Below are 25,085 nucleotides of genomic sequence, written 5' to 3' on the forward strand. Positions count from 1 at the left end.
CATCCATGGAGAAAACTTAGATCTCCTCACTCACTATCTATTAGTTGCTTGTAAGTCTTATAATTTAGGATTAGGTCCCTGTGAGATTCCTACCATCAACATTGTTGTATCAGCTGTCATATCAGTCATTTTTATGTCTTATTGAGGCAACCATATTGTTGAGATTTCATGTAGCACAACTTCCTGTCATACAGAGAAGACATTATCTCATAATGTGTTGAACTATCCAGGGCTTGTTGTAGTAGGATAGCTGGGCTCTGATGGTACCATAGTGCCATGACTTCTGTTGGCTATGTTCTCATGCTGGCCTCTAGTCATTGATTTTGCGGTTATAACAGATTCAGATGCTGATTTCTGAGTTTATCTTTGTTAGATGGGGTTTCCCCCCCCCCCAAACCCTGGGTTTCTGCTTCTTCTCTGATCTTTTGGCTTTAGTGAACTGGGGTTTGAGTGGCCAGTAAGACATAAGGTCCAGTAGGTTGTCTCTACTGGAATCTTTGTGGAAGGCATGACTTCTGGGCTTTTAGGTGCTCATGTTGCCACTAGGGTTCCAAGTACCTGTGTGGCCTCTGGTTTTCTGAGTACCTGCTTCATCTCTGGGGTTCCTAGTACTATGTGGCTGCCAATAAAACAGAAGTCTTTCGCCAAAGTTGTGGGTCAGAATATGGGGCCCGGCAAAGGAGTGAACTTGGCATTTGTTGGGCTAGCTTTTAGGGGAGTTGGCAGGCAGAGGGTGCTATCTTTCTGAGGACCTTCATGCTGGCATGGCCACTGGGAAAACATCCAGAGTTGTGGCAGAAATATAGAGTCCTGAGAAGGGGGTGCACTTTGGGGCAGTTAGGTGTGCTTGAAAGAGTGTTAGGGGATGGTTGGTAGTGCCTTACCTGGGGTCTCTGGAACGGGTGTGGCCACTGGGAAAGCAGAAGTCTTCTCCAGTTACTTGCTTTGGATAATTTGGGTCAGGCGTCCTCTTCCTATATTTGGGATTAGCCATTTTTCATGTTTCTTTTTAATTTAAATTTCTTGTTAGCCAAGTATTCCTCTTTTCTGTAGATAACATTCATCTCCAAAATGTTGAGATTTCAAAGAATCCTAAAAACTAATAATAATTAATAAACACACCAACGTTGGCTCAAAAATCATAGAGAAATGGTTATTTTGATGGCGCACCTGAAAGCTAAAAGTATTCTATGCAGGTTAAGATATGAATGGCTCAGGTTAGGTTTACACATATTCCTTACATAGAACACTAGTTATTTCTGATGCTGAGCAGTGTGTAGGTTGGTGATTTAACAACAGAAATGTGAAACAAGTCAAGTTCCAGGAGGAAGAGAATAAGAATGACATTTTAAAGTGAGCCTAGTGGTGGAGGATCAGAATGCAGCAATTTTAAAAGGAACAACACGGGGTTCAAAAGAACTCAGAGTTTGGCCTTATGGTAACTTTTATGAAGACAATAGACTTAGGTATAAAGGACACAGGCTATTGAAATAATCTAGCACTGAATGTTAAAATAGAATTCAAGTAAGTTATAAAATATGTTAGCTTTTATGTTTAAGCATAAGAAATGACAAATATTCATGTTTCTGTTGAAACTTACTTGGGTCACAGGAAACTCTCCTTAACACACAGGAAGATGGAATCACATGGAACCACAGAGGATTGGCTAGAGGATGTTCAGTACCAAGAACTAGAAGGAACTAAATGGAATATATCTGTGACCTGGAATAGCTTCTCTCTCTCTCTCTCTCTCTCTCTCTCTCTCTCTCTCTCTCTCTCTCTCTCTCCTGTGTATCTTTTTTCAAGTCATTTATATATTCTCTAGAGTGGAGTTGTGATGACATATTCATAGAAAGTAGAAACAAATCAAGCCTTGGGGTATGTGCTGCTGACACTCCATTTAGCTTATTTGACTGAAGCAGGGAACTAGCAGATACAAACAAAAGCAAAGCCCAAGCTGGAGATGTCTCTCAGACCAATAAAGAGACTGGCTGCTACACTGAACATAGGCATGATTAAAATAGTTCAAGATAGATCAGCACTGGCTGCTTCTCCAGAGGACTGGGACTCAGTTCCCAGCATTCACATATTTGGTTCTTCATGAGCATCTTCCTGTGTGCAGACAGTACTGCTGAAATGTCAAATTTGGGTATAGAAGCCCGGGAACAGCAAGGGTTTTTAATTACTACCCTTATCTCCATCCCCTACGTGTGTGTGTATGTGTGTGTGTGTGTGTGTGTGTGTGTGTGTGTGTGTGTCAAAATATGCCTGTGGACTAAACTGAGGTTATCAGGTTCTGCAGTTGAGATTCCAGCGCCTGCACCAGCTCCATTATCCTATTCTTACCTTATTTGCAGGCCACTAGGATCTCACACAAAGGTCAAAGGCTCTTAAGAGATGATGCCTGGTGCTATATTAAGTCTCTCTACCCATCACAAGGGAATTATGTATAAATTATTACACAGGTCCAAGCTCTCTAGAGGAAGTGTCTCTAATGACTGGGATAGAGCAGTTTATTTCTGGGCAAGTAATAACAGTGCCATCAGGGTAAGGCTGGCTGTCACTTCCCCACACCTCTGCCTCCTGGGTGCTGGAATTTAAAGACATGTGCCACTCTGCCCAGCACTTAACAGCATTTTAACAATGCTTATTCTACTCAGTGTCTGGGGAGAAGTGAGTTCCCTGTCCATTTGTCTCACCTTAGTCAATCCAGAATATAATGGCATTGTTAGAAATTGGTAGGAAGTAGTGCTGGGCTTGGTAGCACAAGACAATAATCTCAGCTCTTAGGACACTGAGGCAAGAGGATGATGCATTTGATACCATGGACTACATAGTTAGGCTCTGTCTCAAAAGCAAATAAAAAATAAAAGCCAGGTATTGTTGGGACCTACCCCCACACATACTCTATCAACTGGCTATGAATGTGTGCCCCTGTATGCTCGGTTGTTAACTGCTGTGCCAGAAGTGCTAGTGCTGGTGGGATATGTGATATTGTCATTTTTATAGCCCACAAGACCTTTCTATATTTAAATGTTTGTGGGCTTCTTAGCTAGTCAAAAGGCAACACTGAGATATAGAGGTATAGTCCTGCTGCTGATTGGTTCAGAGTAAGCTGTAAGACCACCCCAATGTGCTAATATGTGGTGTAGTTCTGCTGCTGATTCAGAGTGAACTTTGAAATCTTTCCCACTATGCTAATAAGCCTTTTGTATTAGGAAGGAGGAGTGGCTTTTGATGAATAAAGAGTTGGAGACTGAAGCTGGGGGTGGAGCAGAGTAGGGAGGCCTGAGAGATTTGGTGGCAGAGAAGTCTGGATGGCTAGCTCAAAAGACTGCACCCAGCAAAACAAAACAACAACAACAAAAGGCTTATATTATGCAGATGTCTTTGTGTCTTTATCTTAAATCCCAAGCAGGCCTCCCCAAAGCCCCCCGAAATAAGGTATGATGATGTATAGTTTAAAAATGAGGTAGAGAGGCAGGCAGACAGAGGCAAACAGACTTGATACCAGCAGGATGAGCTGGCATTATTGGAAAGCAAAGGATCCAGCCTTTCCATAGGATGAACATTAAGGACATTTAGTGGGGCTAGGGTAGATTAGCAGGGTGGGTTGCTTTAATACATAGGAATATTGTTTCTACAGGTGGAATGAACAGTCAGTCTGGGGCCCAAGAGAGTCTTTATGTTGAGGGGCTATATTACTCAGTACAACCTGACTCAATTCCTTATGACTTGAGGCTATTACCTGGCAATATGTGTCTGTAATCCCAGAACTCAAGAGTCTAAGGAAAAGGATAAAGAAGCTATCCTGGACATTAAGACCCTGTCCAAATGAATAAACAAACTAAAAAAAAATAAACAAATAAAAATTAAAAAAATAATTGAAACCTTTGAAGGTATGTATGGCCTTGAGGCTATATCTTGCTCTGACTCTAAGGTGAGTGGTCTTTTATCATGTGATTCCACATGACTTCTGTAAATAGGAATCAGATTTAATTTTATTTTATGCATATGGTTGCTTTATCTCTATCTAGATGGGGCACTGTTTGCATACCTGGTGTCCTTGGAGGCCAAAAGAGTGTGTTGGATCCTCTGAAACTAGAGTTACAGACAGCTGTTAGCCACCATATGAGTGCTGGGACCCTAACCTGGGTCCTGTGGAATTATTTATTTACTATATGTGCATGCTTGTGCACACACACACATGTGCCACAGTGTGCATGTGAAGGACAGAGAACAGCTTTTGGGAGTTGGTTCTCTTCTTCCACCATGGATGGAACTCAGGTCATCAGGCCTTGTGGTAAGTGCCCTCTGAGCCATATTTTTGGATGTGCACTATTTTTATGTACACATTTTAGGCTTTCTATGATTTAGATATGATTTGACAGTTTCTTAAGGTCCATTGTGATTGGAGGCTTCAATCTTAGGATGTTAGTATTGGTGCTGTATAACTTTAATAGGTTGGGCTGAAAGAGTTAAAAAATTTTAAACCTTCCACACATGGAGTCAAGAGTGTAGATCAGCTTGTTCTGTGCTCTGGGTCCTAGGAAACTAGCTATCCATAAGACAAAATAGATGATAGATTGAATAGGGTTTGAGCTGGGAGTTCAAGTTAGCGTGCCTGTGCACCCTGGATACCAGGAACTTAGCTGACCACAAGATAGATGGCTGATTACGTATAGGCTCTTAGAGAATAGCCTGTTCCTTGTACCCTGTCACAAACTGAAAAATGGACTGGGACTTTCCACAGGTGCTCCCCAATAGCCTTCCTTTACTCCCCCTGGGTTGTGGTCCCCCACCCCCAGTTGTGGTTTTGGGCTTTAAATTCTCTCTGTCTCCAAAGCCCCGGGGTCAGATCCCACTGCCCCTGCGTGGGTCATGGGTCTTGACCTCACTATACTGATTAAAATATGCCTCTTGCTGATTACATCAAGTTCAAGTTCGGTGTCTTACAGTTAATGGGTGGCTGTGAATTCCCGAGGCTTGGGTGAGGTCCTCCATTCATGGGGGCCTTACAGGCCCTAGTAGAAGGCCCTTAATTACTGGCCTGGGCTTCTTCGATGTAGACCTCTTAGTCCATATAAGTAGTTATTATCAGAGCACTATGAGAAAAGACTGAGCCTAGTTCTAACCCAGTCTCTTTCCATTTCTTTTATTTTTTTCATTAATGTATTTACTTATTCACTTTACATACCAATCACAGTCCCCTCTCCTCTCCTTGCTGTCCCACCCTCACAAAACCCACCACCATTACCCCCTTTTCTTCTAAAAGGGAAGCTCCCCTTGGGTACCACCTGCCCTGGGACATCAAGTTGCAGCAAGACTGAACATATCCTCTCTTACTGAAGCCCAACCAGGCATTCCAGCTAAGGGAAGGGAACTCCATTAGCAGACAACAGACTCAGAGACAACCCTCCACCCCCTCCAATTGTTAGGGGAACTAAATGAAAACCAAGCTGCTCATCTGCTACAAATGTGTAAATCCAACCCCCACCCCCACCCCCCGCAAGCTTTGTAGTTGGTGGTTCAGTCTCTAAGAGCTCCCATGGACCCAGGTTAGTTGACCCCATAAGTTTTCTTATGGTGTCCCTCCGGCATGCTCAGTCCTATTCCCAACTCTTTCACAAGACGCCCTGAGATCTGTCAGATGTTTGATTGTGAGTTACTTCATCATTTTTCCATCCTTGAGATATTTTAAAGTTAGTGAATTCTTCCTTTAAATTATCTCCTTTGGGTGCTGGAAAGATGGCTCAGTGGTGCGTTTCCAGAGGACGCAAGTCTAATTCCCAGCACTCACATGAGAGCTCGCACAGTCTTAGGATTCAACAACCTCCTTCTGGCCTCTGTAGGTACTAAGCATGCACATGGTGCATGCACAAACATATGAGGCAGAACACTAATACACATGAAATAAACAAATACATTTTAAAAATAAAAAACAGTTTAAAAAAATAAAATACTTCAGGCCAGTGAGACAATACAATGGTAAAGACCATTGCTGATGGCATCTTAAGGAAACAAGAAGGCTGTGTTGGGGGCGGGGGGGGGGGGGGAGCGGGGAGATGTGGAAGTGAAGCCCACCCTTCAGTCCCAGGCACACTTGCGCCAAAGGATCTCTGGGAAATGTAGTTCTACATGGACACTTCCTCTACTGGGCCACAACGACTCTGCTCCTGTCGGGTCTGCAGTAAGCGGTAGTGAAGCGAGTGACAGTTGACGTGGTCCTGCGGGAGTTAAGTCTGTGTCCATTCTGGTCTTTGGCAAACTCAAAGAGAGTTTAGGCTCTGATTAGAACCCGCGCGGAGCCTTTGGAGAGGATCATTGCGCATGTGCAGAAAAGCATTTGGGGGTCTTGGTTTTGGGGAAGATTAAGGTGAGGGGCGGCCCGGGCATTCTGAGAGATAGCAGCCAAACGCCTGGTAGGAGGTTGGGGAGAGGAGAGGTTGCTGAAGGTGGGAGTGAGGGTTGGGGGAGGGAGTGCGGGATGGGGATGGGGGAAGATGAGGTGTCTTCACTGATGCTGCACCCTGTCGGGGAGAGTGACTCACACGGATTAGATAGAGGAGCATCTGAACATCAGAACATTCTGGCCTGAGAGAATAGGTGTCTATACTAGGTAAACGAAGGACTAGTGGGATTCCCCAGACAAGTCCTTGAAGGGCGTGAAGGGGTTGCTTTGTAGGTTTGTAAACCAGCGAGTCCTGGGCGGCATATATGCGTACCCTTTTTGTTGGTGAAGACAGTAATGGTCAGTCATTTGGGTGCCATAAGGACCCTGTCTTCCTGAGAAACAGCAGAAATTACGAAGCCTTTCACCTTTTGGATTCTAGGAGAGGCTCACTGTAAAGAATTATCATCTGAGTACAGTAGTGCTTAGGTCTGGTTTGTGGCCATCCCGGTCTACAGAGTGAGTTCCAGGACTGCCAGGGATACCATTTTCTTTCATTTCAGGGATTCCAATTTCTTTCATACTAAGTATTTGTGACATGTAGCCTGAGACTTTAAATTATCTGAGTTCCCATTAAGAGAAAACCAAGATTCGCGCCTCCATCCTAATGATTTTTACTAACATAATGTATCTTGTTTCTCCACAGGCCACATCTCTCAGGAATAAAACAGTTCCTATGAGACAAACAAAAGGTTGACTCAAGAGTGAGAATGTGATCTTAGGTTCCAAACATTTCTCTCTGGAATCAGGACAGAAACAAGTCATGACACATTGAGTTTCTTAAGTATAGCAGAAGATGACAGAATCAAAGGTGAGTTATTTGTTTATATCCTACGGCATGTTTTTTTCCCCACTTTACTTAAAGTTGATGAGGTTACATGAATCTGCAACAACAAAAAAGGTCTTCGGTTTAGGCTGATTAGATTTGAATTATAATAAGAGAAAATATTAAAACTTTTTAATAGCTATTTAAATGGATGGTCTAGGGAACAAGTTCCTCAGTAGCAACCCTGAAATTATTATATTTCCCAAGATTGGTTTGTACAGAATTCCTTGATATAAGGTTAGAACATGAATTTAGAGAAACTAAGACAGGAGTCTTAAATACACATTAGTTTAGATTATGGTTTTAGGAAAGAGAACTAAGTCATGTAGCAGGGTGGTCATTATAGCCCTTCACCTAATACTAATAAAGAGATGGACTGATGAGGCTAAGCTTTAGGTTCCAAGTGGTTAGTTAAAGTTAAAGCAGCAAACTACAAAGAATAATGCTTTGGTCTTGTATCACTTCTACAACGAGATAAAGAAGAACCTAAAACCCAAGAAATACCTCCCAACTTCCCTTGAAATTGATCTAACCATTAGCACAAATGAGGGGATATCTCACTACTTACTGCTGAAGGAGCTCTGAATACAATGTCTCTGAATACATACTCTGTAGACCTGGAGTATGGAGTGGGGACTGAAGAAAGGGGGGAATGGAGAAGTACAGGGTCGGGAGTGGGAGTCAGAATGAAGACAAGTGTCCTCAGGAGGTCTGGATAGAAGCACCCCAAAACCTCAAAGAGACCGTCTATGCTAGGAATGCATGAAGGTATGAAACCGTGACCTTGAGAAGGCAACCATGACCCTGAAGTGGGCATGGTTGATTCATATAGTCCCTGCATTCAGAAAGCAAGAAGACCAAGGGTTCCTGAATCTCATGACTTGAATGAGTCTTAGCAGTTGCCTTACCAAGAAAAGATTGCTCAACCCATTGGAGAGCCAGACAGCTTCCAAGTCCTATTTGAACACCTTTCCCCGAGTACCAGTTTCTGACTCCAGAATGTGACCAGCAAGCTGGAGTGATTTGAAGGTCTTTAGGCTGGAACATTGTCAGTAAATGAGAGTATCCACAGAACTTAGTCCCAGATGGGAATGGGAATGTACAGTGTAAGAACAGATATGCAGTTACACTGACAGGGATCCTGCCCTGGAGTTCTTAATGTGATCTAGATCATTTGTTTCATATGAATTTTATTTGTCTGTTTTTGTTTTGTTTCAGAGAGGGTCTTTTTTTTTTTTTTTTTAGACCAAAGACCATTACCATTATCTTTAGTAAAATGATAACCCTTGTATCTTCATATAGCCTTAATCCCTGGGATATTCTGTTTTGAGAGCATATTTGAAAGGCTAGGTCAAGAGGATCAAGAGTTTGAGCTAGCATGGGCTACATTATGAGCTCCTGCTAACCTGGGTTACATAGTAAGATCCTATTTCAAAGTGTGTAGGAGAGAAAACAAAAATAATAGGTGTTTTGTTTACAAAACATACCTGAGAATTTAGCCCATACACTCACATGAGATCTACCTAGTTGACTGGGTGTGAGAGCTCATGTGTTTATTTATTTTTATTTTTTAAAGACTTATTTATTTATTTTATGTACGTGAGTAAACTGTCACTCTCTTCAGACACACCAGAAGAGGGCATCAGATCCCATTGCAGATGGTTGTGAGCCACCATGTGGTTGCTGGGAATTGAATTCAGGACCTCTGGAAAAGCAGTCAGTGCTCTTAACCACTGAGCCATCTCTCCAGCCCAAGCTCATACCTTTAATTTCAGCACTCAAGAGGCAGAGGCAGACTGATCGCTGACTCCAAGACCACCTTGGTCTACAGAGTGAGTTCCAGGACAGGCAAAGCTACACAGAGAAACCCTGTCTTGAAAAAAAAAAAAAAAAAGAAGAGGAGGAAGAGGAGGAGGAGGAGGAAGAGGAGGAAAAAGAAGAGGAGAAAGAAGAGGAGGAGGAGGAAGAGGAGGAAGAGGAAGAAGAGGAAAAAACAAGAAAAGAATAAAAAAAATGGGTCTCTGTAGAAGTTATGGCTGGTTCTTCCTTCCAACCCAATGCTCCCAGAAATAAAACTCAGGCTCATATAGCTAGGCTCTACTCTGATTAGATCAAAACTTAGATAACCCAATAATTTTAACCTACATTCTGCCACAAGGCTGATTACCAGTGCTCAGGTACCATCTGAATCTGTCTCCTCACACCTTCCCAGCAAATCTCCCCGCTCCTGGCTCTCTCCCAGAATCTTTTCTCTCTCTCTCTCAGATGTCCCACCTCTGTTTCCTGTATAAGCCATAAGCCATAGGCTTTTTAATTGACAGGTAATGCATCCATACAGTACACAAGATACTCTCTACAATATACGAATATACATTTACAATGTCTAGTCCATAGTATTTGGCAAGTGCTATTTAGAGAATATTCTATTATCTATCCTATTTTAGTTTGTTCAAAGTTTTGTACTTTAACTCAATTTCTATCCTAATTTGCATTTTCAACCTAATAACATTGTCTTAGACCTAGAACATCTTCTTAAATCTTACAACTTAAGCTTGCAGTAAGACTATGACTATCTACTCTTCAACCCCATCAGAGACCTGAGAAGGAATATTATATTACCTGAGTATGCAGGAAGCTCAGGGATGCAGCTTCCAAAAATTACAGAAATGACACAGACAGCTGATTGCCTGGACAGTCCCTAATATTGTCTCTATAATGTTAGAGCAACTGTCTTCAGCCTTTTGGCCCAGAATGTGACACACTTTTTCTGAAGCAGGACTTAAGAAGGACTTGCTTACTCTGTCTTGGTAGAGATTGTCAGTCTACTTCCCTGTATCCATTTTTCCTTTTTAGGACAGCATGTCTGTAGTTGAAGCATGGGCATTTTCTTTGCCAGTGTCTAGTTTGCCATAATTGAAGCAACTCCATATGGAATTATTGTTGCTTGTCATCTTCTTTAAAGTAGAATGGGGATATTATCAGGAGCAGACTTGTCTCATAGTTAAAAGATCTTTGTGTTGTTGGAATTCCCAACCCTATTAAGCCCATACAAAAACCATATAATTCAGATATTATAATTATAAGCTATATGCCTAGATTGGGCAGATCTAACAGCTATAAGACCTCTTGCTACTTGTGGTTTCTCCTGGCTATGTGGTTCTGGTCCATCATGGCTTCTCCTTCTCTTCCTTTGTCCTCTCTTCTCCATTCCTCCTCCTCCTCTCCTCCTGCCTTCCTCCCACTTTCGAACCTCCTGTCCCACCTCTTCCCTCTACTGACTAATCATAGGCTCTAGTCTTTTTTGACTAGTGGAAATAGGGAGAAGGTTCACATGAGATCACCTGAGTACGCGATGGACTGCTTGCTGAGGGCAGCCCCTCCTGGGGAAGCAGTATTAACACCAGAATACATACAGCATCAGGCCAACCCACTACATCCTTTAATAATGAAGTCGTTTTAAATGCCATATCCTGTGGATCTCTGAGGTTTTTGAAGACCATCTTCTATCTATTTATAGTATATTTGACCAAGCAACAGGATGTATAGTTTTGGGACAATTGAGACTACAATCTAATATGACCATGCATTCAATTGATTGACTATTAACTTGCATTACTTAAGTATCTCAAGTTTGTAATAGCAGCTATTGAAACCAAACCTTGTATTATTAAATGAGTTGCATAGGCACAATACCTAGACAAGAGTGGAAACATACAAATATTATGTTGTAACAAATTAATCTTAAATTTTGTATCAATATACAAAGATTTATACCAGTGAAAACCTTGAACCTGTATCAATATACAAAATTTTGTACCAGTGTGTTGGGGTCCACACTAGCCCCACGTTGGGGCGGCCAAAAACGTCACAGCCCAGGCAAAATGTTGAGGCCCGGGCCAACCCACGTTTGGGCGGCCACTGTATCCCGGCCCAAGCTGCCGCTCCGGTCTGCGGGTCGGGGTTCAGCAAGAGCGAGGGTGAGAGCAGACTCTACTTAATGTCTGATGTGTTTGATTCGTCTGATCTCAGTCTGATGATGATCTGTTCTGTCTCTACCTTTTATTTGTCTCACTTCTAAGCCACGCCTCTAAGTTACACCTTTAATCATGCCCTTAGGTCTTATCTCTAAATCTGATCTCTAAGTCACAACCTTAAGTCACACACACCCAAGGAAAGTCCTGAGTATCTAAAACAAGATGTTATCAGAGTGTGCTCAGCTGTTGTAGGCTATTGTAATCCAAGTCTCATGTCAGGGTATATGGCTCAAGATGGCTGCAAAGCTGATAGCCGCTTTCTGCTAAAAGTCGGCCCCCAACACCAGTGTAGCAAAATATAACCTCATTTCTGCATTGAAATATAAAGATCTCTCCCAATGTAAGATTGTGACTATAAAATGTTTTTTGGTTTAAGAGTAGGCTCAATAATCTACCCCTATTTGTCTAATTTCTTATAATATTTCAATATTCTCCATCCTTTTTTCTTCTCGAGCCCCTTCTTTTTACCTAAGGAAGAAAGAGAAAAGAGGAAAGAAAAGAAATCCTGAATCTAACCTCTTTAGTGCATTTCCTTCCTTTCCAAGACCATAACTATTTGTAAATCATCCCTTAAAATGACCACATATGTATAATTTATAAAAATAACCCAAACTATCCACCCCAGTGTAAGGGACTGGGATTTTTAGAATTGCTTCCTGCTGAATTAGGGTAAGAATTCCTGTTTGGGAGATCAAGAAAATTAGAAAAATGGCTAGTCTTAAGAAAGCTAGCTCTAGGATTTGTTGTTGAGACTCTGTATGTTAAGAAAATGTAGGCTTAAATGAAGTCCTAACTGGATCAGGTGGACCAACCAAAGACATCTAGGATCAGCAGCCTTTCCTGAAGCTGTTCTGGAAACGGGTCTCTCGAAACGGGCATTCCAACATCCTCAAGGGCAGATTTTGCCAGGGCTACTGTTTTGGCCTTCCATTCTGCAAACTTTATAAGCAATATATAAGTCTATAAAGACATTTGTATGGGATATGCAAGGTGTACAGATCTATTAAGGATGATGTACTGCTCTCTGAGCAGGTGAAAGACAACAATCTTTCTTTAGAAGTTAGTTTGATCATATAATCAAACTGTAATATAAGTCTACATTCATAACATATGAAAGATGGTATGTAATAATAAGTCATGAGAATTCTATAGCCAACAAGATCTATTGGCCATGTAAGCTGAAGTTCTGGCTAGAGACATATATATGTCCCAGACAGTTTCAGAGTTGTTTTAATAGAGGGTTTAACAATATATATTACCAGTGCATTTGGTCCTTTTGATTTTTCTTCTGTCTGAAGCTGAGATTTTCAGGGGGTCTCCTTCTACCAAATCTAATCCTTACTACTTTGGAAGGAGTCCAAAGCCTTTTCTTCTTTCCTGTTAACATAAATACAGCGTTTCTCTTCCAACATAACATGTCCTTTGGCAGTCTGAAGTCATTAAAAGTATAGATTGATCCTTTCCTACCTAGGTCTGTTTTATTTTGTCCTCCCTCATAGAGAGTGTATAATACCATCATAACCACTGAACTTATAACCTCCTTCATTTTGATAATTTAAAATAATTAAAACAATCGGAAACAATTATTATTTATTGAGACAGGGTTTCTCTGTATAACCTGAGCTGACTTGGACTTGTTTTGTAGATTAGGCTGGCTGTGAACTTACAAGGAACCTTTCTATCCATGCCTTTGTCTCCCATGCATTGAGATCAAAGGCTTGGATTTCTTAATTTATTTATTATCTATGTACCCTTGAAAACATTTATATCAATTCTTATTGCTTCCTCCTGTCTTTGGCGATTATTATCTATGTGAATTTATTTAGCATACCCTTTTTTCCTCTTAATTTAATATCCTCTATATTCAATTTTATTCAGATTCTCTTCCATTTATTGTATAAACATATTCCCAAGTAACATTGTATATGCTTAAAGGTTTTTCCTTGTGTTTGTTTATGTATCTTGTGCTAGTGTGAATTGTAACCAGTTCTCCCATGGAAGCCCATGTTGCTCAGACCAGTATGATACGGTTTTTTATGTTAGCTCTCATGAGCTGCTATTAGTTCTCCTATGGGAGCCCCACATTCCAAGGAGAGCAACTGGCTGCTCAGATTAGTGTGAAACTCTACCCCCTGTTAACTCTCATGAGCATAGCTTTTCTTTTTCTATTGATAAAAGCAAAACGACTCTGCCCAACCCCAACTCTGGGTCCCCACATTGATCAGCAAAATCAATCTTTCCTAGGGCAACAGAAAAGCATTATCTGTCTATTTGAAATTATAAACAAGCCGGGCAGTGGTGGTGCACGCCTTTAATCCCAGCACTTGGGAGGCAGAGGCAGGCGGATTTCTGGGTTTGAGGCCAGCCTGGTCTACAGAATGAGTTCCAGGACAGCCAGGGCTACACAGAGAAACCCTGTCTCGAAAAACAAAACAAAACAAAACACAAAACAAAAAAAAAAAAAAAAAGGAAGGAAGAAAGGAAGGAAGGAAGAAAAAACATAACCTTATATGAATAAATATGCCCGTATTCCCTTTCTCTTTATATAACTTTAAGATTGCTGTGTATTTTTTAATTACTCAGGCCCCTCCTATTTATTATTAAGCAAGAACCTGTATAGTACCTTTAAGGAAAAGAATGTCGTTTTGAATTTTAGACTGTTGTTTGCAAGTGGCTGTATCTATCAGTAGAGGGTCTTCTCCTGATTTCATTGTATACACCTGCCTGTCTCTGTCTCCAGCGTCTGCTGTGTTTTAGCTCAGACATTGTGCTGCTCCTGTCCACAACCCTGTCCCTTTGTTTACAAGGAGAGGCATTTCTGCCTTCCTCCAGATTCTGGCTGAAGCAGCCAACTTAGAGCCGCATTTCTGCATGCCATGAGCACAGGGTGTTAATTCCCACAGGACCAGACTGGGCTGACCTGCATGCCAAGTTTGGGAGAACCTGAAGTGGCTTATCCCGAAGCTGTGGTGTCCAGGAAGTCTCCACAGGTTTTGTCATCCACCCTTGCACTGGCTACATTCAGTCTGTGTGTGACCTGGAACTGGTTCCTCCCCCTCAGCGGCTACCACTGTGCTCTGCCTTTAGGGAAAGCCCCAAGTTCTGCGTTCTGTTTTTAAATTCAGTGGGGGCTTCCTTAAAAGCAGTCTTCTGTACGATCTCTCTGTAGGGCCCTGCTCCTTGGCTAGGAAACCTCCTTTCCAGCTGCTAGTCTTGTGCTGTTCTGGAAAGCTTTTGCTTTGATCTTTTCATTCTTTTTTTAATTTTTTTTATTTTTTTAGAGACCAGACCGCTTTTTCTGGCTAGCCTAACTATTCCCCACTTTTTACATGGGCCTTTTTAGGGTATAAGCTTGGGTACTAATTGTGGTAAGTTGAGCACCATTTTGTAGAAGTTATGGCTGGTTCTTCCTCCCAGCCCCATGCTCCCAGAAATAAAACTCAGATTCAAAGTATACTTATAAATACCTCGGCCATATAGCGAGGCTCTCCTCTAATCAGATCAAAACTGTTGCAGTAGGCATAAAGTTGCTCGGTCACCCTGGCAGCAGCAGAGCAAGTTCCTCAATGTTCTGAGGTCCTGAATGAAACACACCACACACACACAGACACACAGACACACAGACACAGAGAGAGAGAGAGAGAGAGAGAGAGAGAGAGAGAGAGAGAGAGAGAGAGAGAGAGAGCCCATTGGCTGGACCACTCCCAAACATCCACATGGCTAATACACTCTCCCCTCCCATATTCCTGAGTTATTACTTATTAAAACCTATTTTCCATCCTGGCCACCCAGGACCCAATCGGGGGAGCCCCCTGGGGCTGCTCTTTGCTGGCTCTTAGATGTTTGGCATTCTCTCTTCCTGAACTTCTCAGGCCTGAGCTTTTTGCTTTCCCAGCACGGTGGTTCTCCTTTTGCTCTTGATCCCCTTGCCTGTGAATCCTAAAGTCTCATCTCTGTCTCCTTGCCTCTGGCAACTTTATTTACCAGTCAGAACCAACCAGGGGCAGGGACCCTCAGTGTCTTACATATGGAGTCTCATGAAATCTTGGGAACCCAAATAACATAATGCAAACATTAGACCAAATCTACAACAAAGCCTTAGATAACTCAGTTATTTTAACCTACATTCTGCCACGTGGCTGGTTACCTATGCTCAGGTACCATGCATCAGTCTGTTTCCTCACACCTTCCCTCTGAATCTCCCTATACCTGGCTCTCTCTCAGAAGCCTTTCTCTCTCCCAGATATCCCAACTCTATTTCCTGCCTAAGCCATAGACCATAGGCTTTTTAATTGACAGGTGATGCAGCCATACAATACACAAGGCATGCTCTACATGTCTCACTGTGTGAATAGGCTTGGCCCCCATAGACTCATGTGTTTGAATACTTGGCTATAGAGAGTGGCACTATTAGGAGATGTGGCCTTATTGGAGGAGGTGTGGTGTTGTTGGAGGAGGAAGTGTGTCCCTGTGTAGGTAGGCTTTGAGGACTCCTATGCTCAGGCTCTACCCAGTGCAAAAGATACAGGCTGCCTTTGGATAAAGATGTAGAACTCTCAGCTCCTTCTCCAGCACCATGTCTATCTGGACATTGTTGTGTTTCCTGCTATCATGACAATGGACTGAACCTCTGAAACTGTAAGCCAGTCCCAATTAAATAGTGTCTCCTCTTGCCTTGGTTATGGTGTCTCTTCACAGCAATGGGAACCCTAACTAAGATATTGAGTACCCTTGGCTGGCCTAGAACTTGATGTGTAGACCACCACTCCTAGCCAGGGAAGTCTTGCTATGTAGCTAAGGCTGGCTCCCCACCCCAGTCTCCCTAGTACCTTGGATTACAGATGTGAATCAACCATACCCAGCCTACAATTATACAAATTTGAATAACATTTTATTTCATCTTCAAAGTATAATGTAGTATTAGTATATCATAGTATTTATTCATCTCTGAGTGATTAATTGTCCCAGTGCTCAGTGGCTGAGAAAAACATTTTTTTAAAAAACATTTACCTTACAGTTTCTGTGGTTTATTTGATGCTTATATCTTTGATTCTTGAACAGAGTCTTGAATAACACATCACATCAGATGTTCAAAAAGATTGAGGCCATCTCAAGATGAACTAAGGAGAAGATCTGGTTCTTATATCCTCATAGGAACGTTTGAGCCTTGGTTTCTTGCTGTATACGGCTCTGTGCTAGGTTACCTTACAATGTTACTGCCAGACTTTCCTAGGGAAGAGAAAGAACTCTTTTCTTTTTCTTCTCCTCCTCTTCATCCTCTTCCTCCTCTTCCTCTTCTTCCTCCTCCTCTTCTTCCTCCTCCTCCTCCTTCTTTTTTTGGTTTTTCGAGACAGGGTTTCTCTGTATAGCCTTGGCTGTCCTGGAACTCACACTGTAGACCAGGCTGGCCTCAAACTCAGAAATCCACCTGCCTCTGCCTCCCAAGTGCTGGGATTAAAGGCGTGCGCCACCACTCCATTCTCTGAGAATCTGATACATGACAGAGCATCCTGTCTCTTCCACTCTTGTCCTGTGGTCAGTGAGGTCAGCCCACACTGAAAAGCCTAACGCCAGTTCCAGGAGTCAGAGACCACTGAGGTTGTCTGCCACAGAGACACAAGCCTGTGTCCTGCAAGGCCCCACGAGAGTCAGTTCACATCAGAGATTGTGCTTTTCAGATATCATTTGAGGATGTGGCTGTAGACTTCTCCTGGGATGAATGGCAGCTGCTCAGCCCCACTCAAAAGAGTTTATACCGACACGTGATGTTGGAGAACTGCAGCAGCCTTGTCTTCTTGGGTGAGAGTTTCTGCTGTAATTTAGTGTGTGGCCAGTAAGCATTCCTTTGATGTGTTTACCGATTTAGATATTAGTTTCAAATTTCCAATTTCCTCATTTCTATACCATTTCTCTCTCTATATATATATATCTAATGATTTTTTTCAGTCACTTGCTTTATTTTATGGTCTTTAATGGTGTTTTTAGATTTATTTATTTTGTGTACATGTGTGTTTTGCTTGTATGTGTTTGCATCACATACATGTCTGGTGCCCACAGAGGTCAGAAGAGGTGGGTTGGATCCATGGAACTAGAGTTACAAATGATTATGAACCACCATGCTGGGACCCGAACCCTGACAAATGCTCTCTTAACCGCTGAACCTTCTCTGCAGCCCTATATTTCCTGGTCTTTATAATAAAATTTCTTTATGTTTGAGTCTCTCGACTAAAGCAAATGGGTTCAAATTCTCTGCTTCTAATCTGTAGGTAATCAAACCATCAAACCTGATGTAGCTTTCAAGCTAGACCAGCAAGAGTCATGGATTATGGATGAAGAAATCCTAAGTCAAAACTTTTTAGGTAAGAACTCACAAACATTAGGAAGAGTGAAAACTAAGTCTTAAAACTTTCAGGATCAGGTAAGTACATTTGAAGCATTGTTCATAAATTGTATTTTAAGTTCCTAAATCTTGAGACAACTGTGGTGGCAAAGGTCCCAGGGCAGAAAAATATCTTTGTAATTAAATATCTCAGAGTATTATGAGATGTAGCAGAAGGATCAGGGGAGAAAAAAGGGCTATAAATGCCTAGAAATCATGATTAAAACTGAATCTGTTAGAGTTTTTAAAGCTTACTAGATGCTGTGCTGAAGTCAGAATTATAAACTAGACTGGGAGTAGGACTATTATTTTATAGAAGTAGATAGAATTAAGGATTCTGTATGCCACTGTGTGACAGAAACAAAGCGCAGAAATATACATGTGCCCCTCACAATAGCAGCAATGGCGTGATTTAGTCAAACTGACTTAAATAATTTTCAGCTTTCTTATATAGATTCTCAGTCTACAGCCCTGGGTGGCTTGAAGCTCACTGGGCAGCTCAGACTAGCCTGGTATACATAGTACTTTTTCCATCCAGCCTTTAGAGTGCTGGGATTATAGGTGTAAGCTATTATGCCCAGTTCAAAGGTTTTCTGGGTATTTTTTTTTTTGACACAATTCTATTCCAAAACCTTTAAATAGATAAATTGTTTTATTATTATTTATTATGATTTATTAATTTAGATTAAATAGTTTGTTTACACACAGGGTTTGCAGTCCTAGGGATTGATGCCTGTATTCTACATATGCCAAGCAAGTAATCTACTACTGAATTACAACCCAACTCCTTTCTGGTTTGTTTTTGAGACAGAGTTTTACTGTGTAGCCCTGGCTGTTTTGGAATTCGATTTGTTGACCAGGCTGGCTTTGAACTCACAGTGATTCTCCCGACTCTGCCTCCTAAGTACTGAGATTAAAAACGTGTACCACCATGCCTGACTTTTAGCTTTTTTTTTTTTTAAAGACGGGGTCTCACTAAGTTTCCCAGATGGGATTTGAATTTGCAAGGCTCCTGAGTAGTTGGGATTAGATAAACATATTCTATAATCTTATTTGGATTTTTTTAGACTTACTTAATTTGTATGTGCGAATATTTTGCCTGAATGTGTGTATATGTACCATGTGTGCCTGGTGCTCAAGGAGATCAGAAGAAGGATCATATCCCTTGGAACTGAAGTTATGAATGATTGTGAACCACCATATGAGTACTGAAAACCAAAGCTGGATCTTTTGCAAGAGCAACAAGGGCTTTTAACCACTGAGTCATATCTCCAGCCCTTTATTTTTTTATTTTAAAAGTTCAGTCTTTGAGTCTGGGCATAGTAGTGCATGCCTTTATTCCCACCACTTAGGAAGTAGAGGCAGGAGGATAAGGAGTTCAAGGCTATCCTCAAAGCTATCAGTGAGTTTGATAAATGATAAATGAGTCTGATAAATGAGATATTGTCTCAAAAAAACTCACAAAAACACAAAATTACTATGTCTTTCTCTCATAGTTCATAAAATGACTTGCTGTAAGTTCTGCAAGTAGACTCCGATTTTAGCTTATGATCCTTGTTTTTAATCACCAGATTTAAGCTGGGTGGTGGTGCATGGTTTTAATCCCAGCACTTGGGAGGCAGAGACAGGCAGATCTTTGTGAGTTCAAGGCCAGGCTGGTCTACAAAGTGAATTTCAGGACAGCCAGGGGCACACAAGAAACTCCATCTCAAAAAAGCAAACCAAACAATAGCAAAAACAAAACCCTAATGAACAAATCTATAGACTTTATTTTCCTTTGTATCTATGCGTTAACCATCAAGTCTTTATTTTGTTCTCCTTCATATCAGCAGCACTGGTTGTTCCCTCTCTCAAATTCTAATATTGGATAATTGGATAGTACCTTTATCCCCCATCAAAAACCTTCTCACTCAGAAAAAGAGTAATAGCCTTTTATTGGGAATCCTGGCAAGTCTTCCATCACGGAACTAAAGTAGAAAGGATGGAGGAGCGCTACTTATTGACCTGTTCCTCCTGGTTTGCTCAGTTTCTTTTCTTAGACACTCCAGGACCACCTACCCAAGGATGGCACCGCCCACAGTGGGCCACATCAATCATCAATCAAGAAAACGCCCCACAACCTTGCCTACAGGCAAATATATTGGGACATTTTTCTCAATTGAGATTTCCTCTTCTCAGATGACTCTAGCATGTATTAAGTTTCCCAAACCTAACCAACATGACTATCTTCTGTGATGGAATATCATCAGGCCCTATGTTAAGGAGCTCAACTGGGTCATTGAAGGTGATATTGCTGTTATACTCAGAGGACAGTGATCCACAATGTCACTTTCATGTCTTTTATTCCAGCTCTTAGGAGGTAGAAATAGGTGGATCTCTGTACGCTTGAGGCCAGCCTAATCTACAGAGAGAGTTCCAAGACAACCAGGTCTACATACAGAGACACTGTCTCAAAACTCTCTCTCTCTCTCTCTCTCTCTCTCTCTCTCTCTCTCTCTCTCTCTCTCAATAAAATCCTCAAAATATTCAGCAAAGCCACCAAGCCACCGAGGAGGCACATGCTTCTAATCTTAGCACCTGTGACATAGAGACAGAAGAAGAGTAAGTTGGAAGCCAGTCTAGACTTTATCATGCGTTTGAGTCCAGAATTCGTACAGAGTCCTTGTCTCAAAAAGAGAAACAGATAGGACTAGATGGATTTGCCTAACCTGCACAAGACCTTTGGTTCAATTCCCATTACCAGAAAACAAGCATAATTACAGAAAAATCAACCCAGCAAACAAGTTTAAGAAGCAGTCATGTGGAATTCAGAAGTAATTGCACTTAAAAGGAAAAATGCTATCCTAATGTAATACAAATATTATTTTTTCCTTTGAATAGGGTCTTCCAGGCTAGTCTCAAGTTTGTTAAGTAATCAGGAATAACATTGATCTGCCCATTCTAAAGTTATATAAAGCATTCTTGTGGTTTGCAATAACTTCTATTATTAGCATCACTTATATAGGTTATATGTATGTATTTGTTTATAGGTTCACTTATTGGCCCAATTAAAAAGGGATAAATATAAAACTTTGATAACGGTAAACTTGAGAGGCTGAGACAGAAGGAGCATCACAGTCTAAGCTCAGCCTGACCTACAGAGCAGATGTTGAGATGGCTCAGTCAATAAAGGCACTTTCAACCAACCATGACATGCTTAGTGTGATTCCTGAACCCCACATGGCAGACGGAAAGAACTGACTCTTCAAGTTGCCCTTTAATTTTCAAACATGCATGTGTGCTTGGGTATGTGCACACACACATACAAATAAAAAGTGTCATAGAAATATTTTAAAGGCAAAAATTTGTTTTAGTGATGGTCAAGTTACTGATGCCAGTGATTCAGTTGATTTTATTTTTTAACAAAAGATTTGTTTACTTTAGTTATATAAATACACTACAGCTGTCTTCAGGCACACCAGAAGAGGGCCTTAGATCCCATTACAGATGGTTGTGAGCCACCATGTGATTGTTGGGAATTGAACTCAGGTCCTCTGGAAGAGCAGTCAGTTATCTTAACCACTGAGCCACCTCTCTAGTTGATGATCTTAAGGGAGATTATTTAAAAGCTTTTTTTTTTTTTCATTTTTATTTTGTGTGTGTGCTCGCTTCCTTCACTGTGTGGGTTCTGGGAAATAAACTTAGGCCATCATGCTTAACAGCAGACACCTTTACTCACTAAGTCATCTTGCTGGCCCTGAGATTGTTTCCTTCCTTCATTTATTCATTGATTGATTGATTGATTGATTGATTGATTGATTGAGACAGGATCCCACTGTGTAGCCTGAAACTTGCTATGTAGACCAGACTGGTTTCAAACTCACAGAGATCTACCTGCCTCTGCCTTCCAAGTACTAGAACTAAAAACATGTGCCAACTTCAGGCAGTAGTGGTGTATGCCTTTGATCCCAGCACTTGGGAGGTAGAGGCAGGTGGATCTCTGAGTTTGAGGACAGCCTGGGCTACAGAGGAGTTCCAGGACAGCCAGGTCTACATAGATAAACTCTTTGTTAAAAAACCTTTTTTAAAATATGTGGGTCACCATTACCAGCTACTGTGGGTTTTCATAATGTAATTATCATGTGGAAAAATAGTGCTTCTCATCTTTCAGATATAAAGTTGGTAGCCTGTACTTGCTCTGCATCTCAGCCAATTTCTCTTTCTATCATTCAAAAGCAGAGTGTGTTATGTTTATATTTGTTTATTCTCAGTTTCTAGTATATTTTGTTTGAGTAATTACCTGCCTTCTATAATCTTTTGCAACTGAGTTCTGGACGTATATTCAAAAATCACAGGTTACTGCATATTTATAACATTTGTAATTCGAAATTTAATTTTCATGTTTCATTATCCAAGACAAATGCCTGGAGTTCTAGTATTTATGAGATTTAAGTCAGGAGGAATTTTTAATTTGAGGTCTGTGTGAGCTACGTAGTAAAACTGTTTACAAAACAAACAAACAGAAAATCAATTAGTTCTAATTAGTATATATTATTTGAGGGCTTACCTTCTTCCCAGGATAGTAGGCTTTATTTTAGAAGTTTTATTTGTAACTGCAATCATTGAAGGATTTATGTAGTGTGGTACATTTCTTTTTTCTTTCTAGAAATCTGGCTAGACAGTTATTCTGAACTATGGCCTCAAGATAAACAAGACAAGCTTATTAAAAGAATGGAGAGAGGCAATGGAGATAATGTTTTAGAGGAAATATGTCAGCCAAGAACGAACTCTGTTTATTTAGAAATGAGATTCCATATATGTGGTACATGTGAAAAGAGTCTTAAAAATCCTTTAAATTTTTTTATTCTAAAAAGTAACTGTGGAAGAAAAAAAAGTAAAGTCAGTAAAAAATTATTATTTTATCTAAAATTTGACAGACCCTACAGTAAAAGAAAATCCCATGATTGTAATAAGTATAGAAAAGCAAGCAGTAATGAGTCACAGCTCGTTAAAAATCAAATGACACATCCAGGAATCTTTTTATGTATGGAATGTGGTAGAATCTTTAACAAGAAATCACAGCTTATTGTACATCAGAGAAATCATACAGGAGAGAAGCCCTGTCAGTGCACTGGATGTGGAAAAACTTTTGCACAAAAGTCCTTGCTTGCTGTTCACCAAAAGACTCACTCAGTAGAAGAACCAGATGGTTGTGATGAACATCAGAAGGATTTCAGTGGGAAGTCCCTGGTCATTCAGCAACAGAGAACTCATACTGGACAGAAGCCCTGTACACGTGGAAAAGCCTACAGTGGGAAACCACAGCAAAACAGGCAGGAGATCATTCACACAGTAAATAAGCCTTATCGTTGTAGTGACTGTGGGAAAGCTTTCTCTCAGAAATTGAAATTTATCATTCATCAAAGAACACATACAGGAGAAAAACCCTATAAATGTAGTGAGTGTAGGAAAACTTTCATTTGGAATTCACAACTTATTACTCATCGGAGGTCACATAGAGAGAAGAAACCTTATGTATGTAGTGAATGTAAAAAAGCCTTCAGGAGGAACTCACTTCTCATTAGGCATCAAAGAATTCACACAGGAGAGAAACCACACAGAAGCAGGGAATGTGGTGAGACCTTCATCAGAAAGCCCCAACTTGCTAAACATCTCATGACCCATACAGGAGAGAAGAACTGTCAGTGTTATGACTGTGGAGAAGCCTTTTTCAAGAAGTCACAGCTCCTGACACATCAAAAAAGTCACTTAGTAGAGAAACCACATAGGTTTGCTGAGTATGGAAAAACATTCCCTGAAAAGTCACAGCTTTTGACACATCAAAAAAGTCACTTAGTAGAGAAACCACATAGGTGTGCTGAATGTGGAAAAACATTCCCTGGAAGGTCATCGCTCCTGACACATCAGAGAACTCACACTGGGGAGAAACCTTACAAATGCAATGAGTGTGGAAGGGCCTTTTCCCAGAGGTCAAGCGTAGTATCGCACCAGAGAACACATACGGGTGAGAAACCCTACAAATGCGGTGAGTGTGGGAAAGCCTTCACTGAGAAGTCAAGCCTCCTTCACCACAAGAGAACCCACACTGGGGAAAAACCCTTTGAATGCAGTGACTGTGGGAAAGCCTTTGCATGGAAGCCACAGCTCCTTCGGCATCAGAGGATTCACATGGGGGAGAAACCCTTTGAATGCAGTGAGTGTGGGAAAGCATTTGTTCAAAAGGTGCAACTCATTAAACATCAGAGACATCATACAGGAGAGAAGACCTATAAATGCAGTGGTTGTGAAAAAGCTTTTTTTGAGAAGACACAGCTGATGATCCATCAGAAGATCCATACGGGAGAGAGGCCTTATACTTGTTGTCAGTGTGGGAAATCTTTCACGAGGAAATCACATCTAATGAGGCATGAGCCAATTCATACAAGAGATAAGTGCTATAGGTGCAGTCAGTGTGGCAGTATCTTCAACAACAAGTCACACCTTATCAAACATCAAAAAGATCATATAATAAAGGCCATATAAATGCAGGGAGCTTGGATAGGTGCTGTCAGGTTCAGATGTCCCCCTAACTCCTCTTGAGAATATGCAGAAGGGCCTATCAAGACCATGACTGCTGAAAAAGCTGTAGGAGTTGGGAACCAGAATGCAGAAAAGAGGCTGTTTGTAGAGATGGACGAAATAAAAGCAGTTTTCCCAGAAGACACAGCTTAGTGCACCTGAGATAAGTTGTCATGGTAACAATGGCGTCAGTACTTCCAGCGATAGTGCTAGAGCCTCTCGGCAGAAGTTTCAAGTATTAAACAGGAGAAAAGCTATTACGGCAAGTGAGCCGGAGAAGTCATCTGAAAGAGACAACTCACTGACCACTAAAGAATGCTAACAAAGGATACTCTGAGTAAGAGTTCTAACCGATGATTCAAAAAGTGTAGTTAGTGTGATCCTACTCTGTGAGGAGCCGAATTTGCCATTAAAAGATGGCGCAGGCTTCTGCTTCCTGGTTCTTCACGGAAGCTTTACTTGAGAATGCGCCTGCGCATGGCGCGAAAACCGAGTATGACAATTGGATGAAAGATTTGAGCCAATGAGGGATCTGCACGTCTCACAAAGCTCTATTTAGGCAGCGGGCTTTCTGAGCTTGGCGTCCTTCGTCCTTCCCTCCACCTCACCATCATGAGAGCTATTCAATAAATGCTGTCAGAAGAATCCTGAGTGTGGCGTGCTCCTTATCGGCGAGGCTGTGCGCTACACTACTCAAGTGATTTTTGTGAGGGAGTTGTGTTCATTATATATGAATTACTGCAAAAAGTTGTCTGTTTTAACCAGCAACTGTGTTTGTGAAGGTATCTGCTTTCTACTGTGGAGGAGTAATGGACCAGATGGACTGTCCTGCCTTAA

General features: G+C 41.3%; 1 protein-coding gene across 2 annotated transcripts; it reads left to right on the top strand.

Annotated features, from left to right (window-relative positions):
* The first annotated feature begins 6,070 nt into the window (after positions 1 to 6,070).
* LOC143437528 (uncharacterized) lies at positions 6,071 to 25,085 on the top strand. 2 transcript variants are annotated; one of them, XM_076922313.1, is made up of 5 exons: positions 6,071 to 6,376; positions 7,098 to 7,262; positions 16,990 to 17,110; positions 17,578 to 17,670; positions 22,336 to 25,085. In XM_076922313.1, exons 2-5 carry the CDS (start codon positions 7,248 to 7,250, stop codon positions 24,210 to 24,212), a joined length of 2,106 nt encoding a protein of 701 aa, XP_076778428.1. In that variant the 5' UTR covers positions 6,071 to 6,376; positions 7,098 to 7,247; the 3' UTR covers positions 24,213 to 25,085. The 2 variants fall into 2 exon arrangements, with proteins under 2 accessions (XP_076778428.1, XP_076778429.1); XM_076922314.1 differs by lacking the exon at positions 16,990 to 17,110.

This window comes from Arvicanthis niloticus, chromosome 24 (assembly GCF_011762505.2).
Source record: "Arvicanthis niloticus isolate mArvNil1 chromosome 24, mArvNil1.pat.X, whole genome shotgun sequence".
Classification (NCBI taxonomy): domain Eukaryota; kingdom Metazoa; phylum Chordata; class Mammalia; order Rodentia; family Muridae; genus Arvicanthis; species Arvicanthis niloticus.

What these genes read in the sequence shown, in the direction of transcription:
- LOC143437528 (XM_076922313.1), top strand. An exon ending in CAGCAGCCTTGTCTTCTTGG is followed by an intron (nt 17,111 to 17,577) that starts GTGAGAGTTTCT and finishes TCTAATCTGTAG; the next exon opens with GTAATCAAACCATCAAACCT. An exon ending in CCTAAGTCAAAACTTTTTAG is followed by an intron (nt 17,671 to 22,335) that starts GTAAGAACTCAC and finishes TTTTCTTTCTAG; the next exon opens with AAATCTGGCTAGACAGTTAT.